Below are 12,871 nucleotides of genomic sequence, written 5' to 3'. Positions count from 1 at the left end.
GGGTCGGTCCCTGTACATGTTGTACCAGGTTAAAGTTATCAATAATTGCAAATAGTTCTTTGGCATAAATGTTATCAGTATTATCTACATGCAAGTTAAAATCCCCAGATATAATAAGACAATCAAACTCTAAGCAAATGACTGATAACAGTTCACCAAACTCTTCAAGAAAGACTTTGGCTGAATGTCTCGGAGGCCTATAAATAGTTAATAATAATATGTTAGGAGAGCATGTAACAAGTGCACATAAGTGTTCAAAGGACGTAAAATCACCAAGTGAGGATTGTTTACATTGAAAAGAGACTTTGAATATATTTGCGATCCCTCCACCTTTCCCTTGTCGGGTAACATTCAAAAAATTAAAATTTGGGGGAGCTGCTTCGATAAGGGTGGTAGCACTATTTGCTTGATCCAGCCAGGTTTCAGTTAGAAGCAAAAAATCAAGATTGTGTTTACAAATAAGATCATTAATTAAAAATGACTTGTTTAAAAGTGATCTAATGTTCAGAAGAGCTAGCTTTACAGAAATTCTAGAAGCTATATTTGGTTGTGCACTTTGATGCTGTTTTAAAACAGGAAGGAGATTAGATTGGTTCATTGGTAAAAAAAAAAAAAAGAACCCACTCAAGAACATAGTTATCAAGAACGCAAGAATATTTTATAGAAAAGCACTTGTTTTACAAAAATATTTAAGTCTGAGATACAAAATAGATACAACTAGACAAACAGATAAATAAATAAAATACACAAAAATAGAACAAACAAAATGACGATAGAATAAATTAAATGAACGTCCGTGCAAAGTAGTTTTCCCACAATATTATCATTAATATCACACAACAACATTATAAACTATCTGAAACACAGTACAGAAAAAGAACGACAGAAAGAACGGCTCCCCCAGCTCGAGACTCGGTTCTCATCGTTCATGCCTAGGAGCCGTTCAAAAGAATCGGTTCGTTCGCGAACGTCATAACACTATTCACGTTGCAGTTCCGGATCATACCTGTCAACTTTGAGGTTTGAAAAAAAGGGATATTTCCCAGATTTTTAACTCAAAATAAGGGAAAATTTCGGAAAGTCATACCCTTCACCAAAAGTGGGTGTGTAGTTGAATGGGGGGCAATTTTCTATCTAGTATTTGTGATTTCCTGTACTCTGGTGCATGTTGGTGATAGCCAAGACCCAAACTCAATATGCTTATGGTTCCCTTACTTTTCGTAAGGGAACCATAAGCATATTGAGTTTAACCATGGCTTTACTATGAAAACTAACCATGGTTTTACCATGGTTTATAGTTATTCATGGTTTTCATGGGTTTTTGGGTAACCATGAAAACCATGGTGCATTTTACCTCAACGTTCACTTAAATTTTTAGGTTCTAAGTAAATGTTAATGTATCTGGGCTGTTAATCGAGATCCTTCTCTACAGCATTGACTGTTGGACGAAAGCATGGTAATACTACAGTTAGTGCATCCTTTTAAAAACCATACTATCCCTTTTTAAACTAATTTCGTAGTTACTATGACCTATTACACATACAACTATGATGCTACCACAGCTACTGCAGTACTATGGATAAACCACAGTAATGCTATGGTTGGTTCATAGTACTTAGAATTACCATGAAATACCATAGTAGATCCATGGTTACTACCATGGATGAACCATAGTAATACTATGGTTGGTTCATAGTACTTAGAATAACCATGAGATACCATGGTAGAATCATGGTTACTACATAAAAACCATGGTAAAACCAAAGTAAACCATGGTAGATTTTCGTATAGAGTGCATTTGTGAATAAACTATACATTTATTTTTATTTGCTTTCAGTGGTACCAGTTATTTCCCAAATTAAGGGCTAAAATACGTATCTTATGTTAAAATAAGAAAGGTCATTATATAACCAGTCAATAAATTCAATTCCATTGCAATTTATTATGGTTTTACCATAATCATGGCCTCGGAACACTAGATAGATAGATAGATAGATAGATAGATAGATAGATAGATAGATAGATAGATAGATAGATAGATAGATAGATAGAGAGTAATATAAAATATTAAACCAAGAGTGATTTAAAATGGGTAAGTTCTGGCAACACTGGACCTAATCACTTGTTCAGCCTCGCCTCCGGACGTAGTTCTGTAATTACTGATGCCTGAGAGGGCGGGGACGTGAATTCATGGCCCGACTTCCTGCTGTAAACTCCTGTCAGAGGCGCGTCATGAATTCTGGACCTACCGACTTTTTTATATTGTGAAAATACGGGACTTTTATATAATGTCAAAATACGGGATATTTTCGGGAAAATAAAAAAAACGGGAAGACAGCGGGAAATAAGTCAAAATAAGGGATTTCCTGGGAAAAACGGGAGGGTTGACAGGTATGTTCCGGATACAAGAATCTGGAAGTATGGAAGTACAGTGTGAGCAGTCAGATCGCATCTGAGCATCGGATCGTATAGTGTGAGAACAGGAATCGTAAGCTGCGTGCTGTTTACCCCTGCGATTCACTCGTACAGTGTGAGCAGCAGCTAAATACCGCGATTGAAAAAATCGCACAGTGTCTGCCCAGCCTTAGGTTAAGGCCCGGTCCCAATGGCCGATGGACACAAAACGTATGCAAAAAGGACACAGCGGACAAGCAAAATTTCGGGGGTGGCTCTATCCGTTTTCATCCGCTCCAGAAATGGACAAAATTGGCGAAAATTTGCGAAAACAGAACGGAAAAGAACGGACGTGGGTAGTATATAGCGGGGATGTTAAACGCATGTTCATAGGAAGCCTAGCGGATGAAAGCGGATGGAAGTGGATGACAGCTCCGAAGGGGTTACCGGTGATAACTGAGAAGCGGACGCATAGCAGAAAGAGCGGATGCATAGCGGATGAAGGGGATGCATCACGTATGCCTAACGGAAACAAAGGGGATGTTGCGCGGATGTATATCGGATGCAGACCGTTCACTGCGCTAGGTGTCCTTCTACATACTCTAGACATACTCCAGACATCCTAAATATACGATATACATCCCAGATATAAACGCTTTGTCCGTTTTGAATACTTTATATACGAGATGCATACGCTTACATCCTTTCTATTTCCGTGCTACTAACGATGAATAGACGTTTCATGTACCTTATCTTTCCTCCCTCTTTCCGTTTTCAGCTGCAGCGGATGTGAGTTGCGAGGATGCCCAGAGGATGCAGAGAGGATACAGCAGACGTTTAACGGATGATAACGGACATAGAACGTTTGTTGCTCGTATATGTCGCGGATTTACATCGTACACGGCGGAAAGTTCATCCGTTCTAAAAGTTTTGTGCAGCTCAAAACTTTTTGCGCGGATGAAATCACAGTGGACGGATGCTCGATGGATAGAGCGTATGAAGCACGTATGCAATGAGTACACAACGGATGCATAGCGTTTTCCAACGGATGGCAAAGATTCCCTTACGAAAATTAACCATGGTTTTACTATGAAAACTAACCATGGTTTTTACCATGGTTTATAGTTATTCATGGTTTTCATGGTTTTTTTGGGTAACCATGAAAACCATGGTGCATTTTACCTCAATGTTCACTTAAATTTTTAGGTTCTAAGAAAATGTTAATGTATCTGGGCTGTTAATCGAGATCCTTCTCTACAGCATTGACTGTTGGACGAAAGCATGGTAATACTACAGTTAGTGCATCCTTTTAAAAACCATACTATCCCTTTTTAAACTAATTTCGTAGTTACTATGACCTATTACACATACAACTATGATGCTACCACAGCTACTGCAGTACTATGGATAAACCACAGTAATACTATGATTGGTTCATAGTACTTAGAATCACCATGAAATACCATAGTAGAACCATGGTTACTACCATGGATGAACCATAGTAATATATGGTTGGTTCATAGTACTTAGAATAACCATGAGATACCATGGTAGAATCATGGTTACTACATAAAAACCATGGTAAAACCATAGTAAACCATGGTAGATTTTCGTAAGGGTTTTTTTACGTTTTACATCCTCTTTGCATCCATAAGGCTACGTTCACACTGCAGGCTGAAGTGACTCAAATCCGATCTTTTCGCCCATATGTGACCTGTATCCGATCTTTTATTAACCCCGCCGACAGTAGTCGGAGGGGTTATTATTTTCACCTGCGTCAGTCTGTGTGTGTGTGTATCTGTCTGTCTGTCTGTCTGTCTGCAAGATATCTCAAGAACCAATGGATCGATTTGGACCAAATTTTGTACGTGTTGCCAATCACCCAGGAAGGAAACCATTAAATTTTGGAGGTCAAAGGTCAAAGGTCAAGGTCATGGCAGAACTTCGAAATTTTCGCCCAATGTATTTTAATAGGGAAAAGGCGGGGTTTGCACTCGTTAGAGTGTCCCTGTCTAGTTGACAATATGAACGACACAGATCTGATTTTTTCAAATCCGACCCAGGCCGTTTGGATATGTGGTCCTAATTCCAATTCCTATCCGCTCTTTTCATATGCGACTTCAGTCTGAACCGCCAGGTCGCATTCATCCGACTTACACGTCATCAACAAGCCACAAACGTCACTATTCTGCACTGAAGTAGGCGGCGGGTCTCTCAAAAAAAGTTACAACAACATGGCGCATAATCACGGGCGCAGATAGAGGGTGGGACTCGTCCCACCCAGATTTAAATTCACCTCGCTCGGTCCCCCCCACTTATAGGGAGGAAAAAACGTCTATGCTGTCTTTCTTTGCATAAGGCAAACCTCACGGAAAAATCAAAAGACTAATTACCATTTGGTTTATTGAGGTGCACAGCAGTGTATACATAGTTGCAACAACTCACATAAAACAAAGACTGATATTCGGTTGGTTGAGCTGCGCAGACTGCACAGGTTGCGAGCTCGAGCTTGGTTGCTATGGTAACCCACAACGAGTTTGACAGGCATATCGGGGTTGGGGTTGGTTTGCTGGCAGCTTTGTCCCCCCCAGTTCAAAAAACGTATCTGCGCCCCTGCGCATGACATCAATGCGAGGGACGCTTCGGGCTGTGAAGGTTCTGAATCTTCTCAATGGAAGGACGCAGAGGTTAGGGAGCTGATTTCCATTTGGGGGGATGCAGCTATTCAAGCTAGATTGGATGGGTCATACCGCAACCGGGCAGTTTTACTTCCGTAAACACTGGCCATGCTCACTGCGTGTGACGTCGTCGTATCCTGCAATGCGCATGCGGAACACTTTTAGGTCGCTTTTCGTTCATACCGAGGATCACATACAAGTCGCATATATTTGTTAATGTGAACGACCTCACAAAAAAATCGGATTTCACAAAAAAATCGGAATTGAGCATTAAGCCTTGCAGTGTGAACGTAGCGTAAGTGCAGTGGGACCGGGCCTTTAACTCTAAATTGACCGTAAATGTGAGTGTGAATGGTTGTGTGTCTATCGCTACGTTCACACTGCAAGGCTTAATGCTCAATTCCGATTTTTTTGTGAAATCCGATTTTTTTGTGAGGTCGTTCACATTAACAAATATATGCGACTTGTATGTGATCCTCAGTATGAACGAAAAGCGACCTAAAAGTGTTCCGCATGCACATTGCAGGATATGACGACGTCACACGCAGTGAGCATGGCCAGTGTTTACGGAAGTAAAACCGCCCGGTTGCGGTATGACCCATCCAATCTAGCTTGAATAGCTGCATCCCCCCAAATGGAAATCAGCTCCCTAACCTCTGCGTCCTTCCATTGAGAAGATTCAGAACCTTCACAGCCCAAAGCGTCCCTCACATTGATGTCATGCGCAGGGGCGCAGATACGTTTTTTGAACTGGGAGGGACAAAAAACTGGGGGGGGGACAAAGCTGCCAGCAAACCAACCCCGATATGCCTGTCAAACTTGTTGTTAGTAACCATAGCAACCAAGCTCGAGCTCGCAACCTGTGCAGTCTGCGCAGCTCAACCAACCGAATATCAGTCTTTGTTTTATGTGAGTTGTTGCAACTATGTATACACTGCTGTGCACCTCAATAAACCGAATGGTAATTAGTCTTTTGATTTTTCCGTGAGGTTTGCCTTATGCAAAGAAAGACAGCATAGACATTTTTTCCTCCCTATAAGTGGGGGGGACCGAACGAGGTGAATTTAAATCTGGGTGGGACGAATCCCACCCTCTATCTGCGCCCGTGATTATGCGCCATGTTGTTGTAACTTTTTTTGAGAGACCCGCCGCCTACTTCAGCGCAGAATAGTGACGTTTGTGGCTTGCTGATGACGTGTAAGTCGGATGAATGCGACCTGGCGGTTCAGACTGAAGTCGCATATGAAAAGAGCGGATAGGGATCGGAATTAGGACCACATATCCAAACGGCCTGGGTCGGATTTGAAAAAATCGGATCTGTGTCGTTCAGATTGTCAATAAAAGATCGGATACAGGTCACATATGGGCGAAAAAATCGGATTTGAGTCACTTCAGCCTGCAGTGTGAACGTAGCCTTTTAGGTCGCTTTTCGTTCATACTGAGGATCACATACAAGTCGCATATATTTGTTAATGTGAACGACCTCACAAAAAAATCGGATTTCACAAAAAAATCGGAATTGAGCATTAAGCCTTGCAGTGTGAACGTAGCGTAAGTGCAGTGGGACCGGGCCTTTAACTCTAAATTGACCGTAAATGTGAGTGTGAATGGTTGTGTGTCTATGTGTCAGCCCTCCCTGCGATGACCTGTAGTCAGCTGGGATAGACTCCAGCTTTTGAGTTAATAATGTCCCAATTGTTTCTCGAGGCATTATTTAAAAATGACGTGACGTCATTAAGCCTCGCCCCCTCCCTCCACTGACGCCACTGAGCTGGTTTGCTCTGGTAGGTTGGAAACTGTGGTATCGCTGCTTTAAAAAAAAAAAAAAAAAGAGTCACGTGATTTATGAAATCGGTATTTCAAGTACACGTTTGAGGATCTTAATATATATATTTTATTATTTTTTTTAATTATAATTTCCCCTCAGGACGATGTGAAGAAAGTGAATGGCGGCCATTTTTATTCAACCGCAGCTAGGCTTGTGCACGAGCCTTCCAGCGCGCGAGTGCTAAATGGCGTAGCGCACGAGCGCTTGAGAGGAAGTGGCGGGTGAAGCAGGTCCGCACCTTTTCCGGTAACACAGAGCGGCTGAGGGACTGAAGAGAGAGAGAGAGAGCGACAGAGAGAGGGAGGGAGAGAGAGAAAAAGGGATAACGGATCCTGAGGAGTCGGTTAAAAGGTAATGTGATGTTTTTCTGTTCGACTCCGAATCGAGGTTTTGTAAAAATTTCCGTGTTTAAGTGGAAAGTCGGCGCCGGAGCGGCTGATTAAAGTTGTCCCTGTTTGGTTTGTTACCCCTCCCTTTTCTCAACCGCTCTTGTGTTTCAGGGAGAAAGGACACCGAGAACGGAAACTCGGATGAATCAATGACCTTTGGAGTTTTCTTTTCTTTCCTTTCCTTTCCGCTCGCTGCTTGTACGGGTTCCAGTTTGCTGCTACGCCGTTCAGACCACTACGGACACCATGAAGTCTTGAAGGGAATCCCAGGCGCTTGAATGTGCCGAGTAGTTCAACCGAGCACACAACTCGGAAGTCGGAAGGAGCTGCTGTGGGCCGCTGTGTTCTCTCAAGTCTAAGACACACAGAACTACAGGAGTTCTTACACTGTTCACTGGAGCAGTCTTAAGAGCTAATAAGTGGCTTTTTTTTTTCGCTCTCTAATGGACCTGTCTTTCAGAACATATTGAGCCACCAGGACAGCCAGACAGGTTCAGGAAGGCTGCTTATCCACACCCTGTCTGCCTCTTCTTCTTCTCTTAACTTGGGGTTTCAGTATCCTTCATTCCTCAAAAGTACACATGCAGGTTGATCTAGCTCCGAAGTTCTACTTTTTGTTGAAGCAATAGTTTTGTTACGCCAAAATCTGAAGTAGCACATAGCCAAAGGTACGTTACCAAAAAAAAAAAAATCTTTTCCTTTGTAGTAAACATAATAATATATGCACAACCAACAAGATGGGGAAAATGCTTTCAAAGATCTTTGGAAACAAAGAGATGAGAATATTGATGCTTGGACTTGACGCGGCCGGTAAGACGACCATCCTTTACAAACTCAAACTGGGACAGTCGGTTACCACTATTCCAACCGTAGGCTTCAACGTGGAAACGGTCACGTATAAGAACGTCAAGTTTAACGTGTGGGACGTCGGAGGTCAGGATAAGATCCGACCGCTTTGGCGGCACTACTATACAGGTACGCAGGGGCTCATCTTCGTGGTGGACTGTGCTGACAGAGATCGCATCGACGAGGCCAGACAGGAGCTGCACCGGATCATCAGCGACCGTGAGATGAGGGACGCCATCATCTTGATATTTGCTAACAAGCAAGATCTGCCTGATGCAATGAAACCGCACGAGATCCAAGAGAAGCTTGGTTTGACCCGCATCCGAGACAGGAATTGGTATGTGCAACCTTCGTGCGCTACCACTGGTGACGGACTATATGAGGGCCTGACCTGGCTCACTTCAAATTACAAATCTTAATGCACTGCTCAGTTGGATTGGTCGGTGCAAGAGAAATAGATAGATAGATTAAAAAAAAAAAGAAGAAAAAAAAAGTAAAATGAGCAAGAAAAAAAAATATAAAATGGAAGCATTTAACACACAATTCCTCTTGCAAAAAGAAATTTTCTTATCCTGTTTTTTGTTTTCATGGCCTGTAACAGTTTTCTTTTATATTATGTACCAATCCTTTTGGCTGGCTCTTAAGTTTGCTTTCTGGCACTATTATAATATTGCATTCAAATGCCACTTATTGTCTTTGAATATTACATAAAAGTATTCTTTTGGAAATATGGAGGTTTCTTTTGCTCTCATTAAGATTTCTTTTTGGTCACTTTTTTTTTTTCTTTTAACTCCAGCACCATTCTTAATTTTGGTATTCTGCTTGCATTTTGCGTTCATTGAAGCCAGATTTTGCCCATGAATGTAGTGGGAGTGCCACCCACCCTTCTCTCTCTCACACACACTCACTCTCTCCAAGGTTTCTTTCTTCCCAGATATGTTATCTGTCCTAGAATGGCATCATAACACTGATTTTGTTCATTCGTCATCATGTCACAAGAATCCAGAAATGTTAAAAAAAAAAAAAAAAAGTGAAACCAGTCTTTTTGAGTGCAAGGAGTTCAAACAGGAAAATGTGACGTCTTGTTTTGGCAACTCCATGTTCATGAAAACTTTGGATACATATCACATTTTCGAACACAACTGTGCTTTATGGCTTTTTTTCTTAATGTTTGGTCTCTCTCTGAGTGGGTGGCGGTTCCACTGTAAATGAGTATTAAATTGTTTGGCTTTTTTTTTTTTTCTGTTTTCTTGGGAAGCACAAAATGTGTTTCACAAGAGATGAGCCAACATGACTGAGCTGGGCAGGAGTCACAGAGGGAGCGATGCCTGTAATGGTGTCAGTGAGGGAACAAGTACAAGGGCCGCTCGCTGAAGTGAGCAGTTCAGCATTTCTGTTCTGACCTTGTGTCCTGAAAAGTGTTTACTAAACCTACTACCTTTAGTCACCTGGATCTTTCATGGTGCTCTGGATTCTGATCTGCAAATAAAATACCCATCAGCTGCATGATGCAGCCAGAGAAGCTTATTTTTGTTTGGATAAATTACAATAAGTTGTTTGTTGTATTATTTAGAGCAATTTGTTATGCTGAAGAGAAAATAATAATAAAAAAAATCATATTCCAGTTCAACAATGAAATTGTACCTTCTTGACGTTGTCAGTATAGAATTGTGGTTGGTTTTTTTTTTTTTTTAATTAAACTCAAGATTCCCAGAAGCTATTTAAGTAAAATAAGAAGAAAATGGTCTCAGTATTAGGTCGGTCTTGGCCCGTTTTATTTCACTGAGCTCTTCTGTTGTACTTCTGTAGAAGGACTGTTTCATCATAACCTCAGAATCCTATATACTACATGATGATCTCTTGCTTCGTTTAGCAAATTAAACCCCCCCCAAAGTTAATCAGTTCAGCTGTTATTCAGTTGCATAATTTTTTTTAAATGATATTCACACGCACTAATATCTCAATTTTCAGTGTTCAATTTCAAAGCCTTTTCATACCACGTCTCATAAAATGAATGTTTCATGAATGACTTCAGGCTTTTTTTTAACTTAACCAACTCCTTAATATCTAAATGAGAAATGTCATAAAATTTATGTATTCTTAGGATTCTAAAGTTTTGTAATAATGCTGGTTATCCTGGATTTTAGCACTGCATTTTGATTTACCTCAACAGTTCATTAGTGTATATGCGCCAGGTTTGAATCTCATTGCTTGTTCGGGATTAAAAAAAAAAGGTCAAATTATATCTATATGCATAAAATGAATGCTCAGGTTTAATGTTATGTAGACAGAGAAAGGTATAAAATATGTATTAAGATACCTGAAAATGTAGGGATATATACTTTTGTGCCTGAATTAAGACAACTTTTGTGATGCATTTAATAATAATTAAAGCTAGCGAGATCATAATCTGACGTTTCGACATCAGAGTAAAATAACCAGTGTTCAAGAGTCAGTTCGCAAAAAAAAAAAAAAAACCTGGACTGTTTTGATTTATGAGATGTTGCTCATCCAAGCAAAAAAGCCAAAATAAATTTCAGATCCAATCAGATTTCATACATGAGGTACTCTCTTGGGACTTTATAAAAACTTGAACTGACTCTTGAGCACCTTAAACACTGGTTATTTTACTCTGATGATGATGTCCGTGATGTCGAAACGTCAGATTATGATCTCGCTAGCTTTTGTTATTAAACATACTTTTGATGTATAGAATGTTTTGTGTTTGTAGGTTATACGCTATTTTTGGTGTTCAGACCAAAGATAAGCTTTTAGTTCTTATAAACATTTTGCGTTTAATAGTAAACTACTCCGACCAATTTGAGAGTAACTAGAAGAAAAACTGTGAAGACTAGATGACCTCATCCTCCAAACGATGTTATGAGTGCTATCTTGTCTATGACTTAACTGCTTATAGTGTAGTTAAAATTTAAGATAATTTTCAACCAGTACTTTTTATTAAAAGAGTGTGATGTGACACATTAACATGAAATACCCAGGTCTGTCGTGTTTATTGGATTATATTAGTCTCTGAACTGGTGACCTCACATACAGTCTACAGCTCTAGGACTGTAGTAAGGGAATGTCAAGCCAAAGCTGTGTATCACTGAACATATTTGTTAAGTGGAAGCTGCTGTGGAGTTTGACCTGTTGCTGTGTTGAAAGAGCTGTGACAGCCAGATCGCAATCAAGATGAAGGACACTCGGCCGATGCTGGGTTAATAAATTCCTAAACAAATCAAATAAGCATGTTACTCCTAATGTGAACAAGGTCATTCCATATGTACTACTGAGCTCTGTGCCACGTTGTTGGTGTTAGTGTTGTTTGTGCATAAAGCTACAAGGAAACATGTAAGGTACTCGTTTATCCGTCTCTGCGCTCAGTTCTGTTTTTTTGTCCAAGGTCATTTTTAGGCCCGTACTTCTCAAAGTGACGACCGCTTTAAGAACCTCACGTTGATCGGTGAACCATAGCCGGAGGTCAGTGTCGTTTTTGATTATTAAAGAAATAGTAATCCTTATCAAAGCTATTATATGCAGCATTGAGCTCATATACTTATTAACCTGCTTGACCGGTCCCTTGAATTGAATAGGTTCAATCCAAAACTCAGAAACAAGTAGGGCTATAAATAATGTAAACTTTGAGTTCATTGAAATTTCATCGTATTTAAATTCTTTTCATTTCTAGTGTTAGAAACCCCTGACCTAATTAAATATTGTTGACACTATCCACATGTTTATCAGCTCCTAACAACCATAAACTTCTCGTACATATCTGTACTGTACTGACAAAAATATTATATTTGGTAATTTATTTATTGAGGAAAATGGTCCAATATTACATATCTGTGAGTGGCAAAAGTATGTGAACCTCTAGGATTAGCAGTTAATTTGAAGGTGAAATTAGAGTCAGGTGTTTTCAATCAATGGGACGACAATCAGGTGTGAGTGGGCACCCTGTTTTATTTAAAGAACAGGGATCTATCAAAGTCTGATCTTCACAACACATGTTTGTGGAAGTGTATCATGGGATGAACAAAGGAGATTTCTGAGGACCTCAGAAAAAGCGTTGTTGATGCTCATCAAGCTGGAAAAGGTTACAAAACCATCTCTAAAGAGTTTGGACTCCATCAATCCACAGTCAGACAGATTGTGTACAAATGGAGGAAATTCAAGACCACTGTTACCCTCCCCAGGAGTGGTCGACCAACAAAGATCACTCCAAGAGCAAGGCGTGTAATAGTCGGCGAGGTCACAAAGGACCCCAGGGTAACTTCTAAGCAACTGAAGGCCTCTCTCACATTGGCTAATGTTCATGAGAACACTGAACAACAATGGTGTGCATGGCAGGGCTGCAAAGAAAAAGCCGTTGCTCGTCTGCAGTTTGCTAAAGATCACATAGACAAGCCAGATGGCTATTGGAAAAATGTTTTGTGGATGGATGAGACCAAAATAGAAATTTTTGGTTTAAATGAGAAGCGTTATGTTTGGAGAAAGGAAAACACTGCATTCCAGTATAAGAACCTTATCCCATCTGTGAAACATGGTGGTGGTAGTATCATGGTTTGGGCCTGTTTTGCTGTATCTGGGCCAGGATGGCTTGCCATCATTGATGGAACAATGAATTCTGAATTATACCAGTAAATTCTAAAGGAAAACATCAGGACATCTGTCCATGAACTGAATCTCAAGAGAAGGTGGGTCATGCAGCAAGACAGCGACCCTAAGCACACAAG

At 40.4% G+C, this 12,871-nt stretch overlaps 2 protein-coding genes across 2 annotated transcripts in view; both read left to right on the top strand.

Moving 5' to 3' along the window:
• Nucleotides 1–12,871, top strand: part of fkbp3 (FKBP prolyl isomerase 3) — a 123,167-nt gene that overhangs the window by 99,038 nt on the left and 11,258 nt on the right. The gene's annotated exons all lie outside the window — the stretch shown is intronic.
• On the top strand, nucleotides 6,937–9,759 carry arf6a (ADP-ribosylation factor 6a). The gene is made up of 2 exons (XM_060917793.1): nucleotides 6,937–7,251; nucleotides 7,401–9,759. Exon 2 carries the CDS (start codon nucleotides 8,027–8,029, stop codon nucleotides 8,552–8,554), a length of 528 nt encoding a protein of 175 aa, XP_060773776.1. The 5' UTR covers nucleotides 6,937–7,251; nucleotides 7,401–8,026; the 3' UTR covers nucleotides 8,555–9,759.

The sequence above is a fragment of the Neoarius graeffei genome, chromosome 3 (assembly GCF_027579695.1).
Source record: "Neoarius graeffei isolate fNeoGra1 chromosome 3, fNeoGra1.pri, whole genome shotgun sequence".
In the NCBI taxonomy this organism is placed as follows: domain Eukaryota; kingdom Metazoa; phylum Chordata; class Actinopteri; order Siluriformes; family Ariidae; genus Neoarius; species Neoarius graeffei.
The sequence above is the reverse complement of the archived record's forward strand: the minus strand, read 5'-3'. Positions and strand labels throughout refer to the sequence as shown.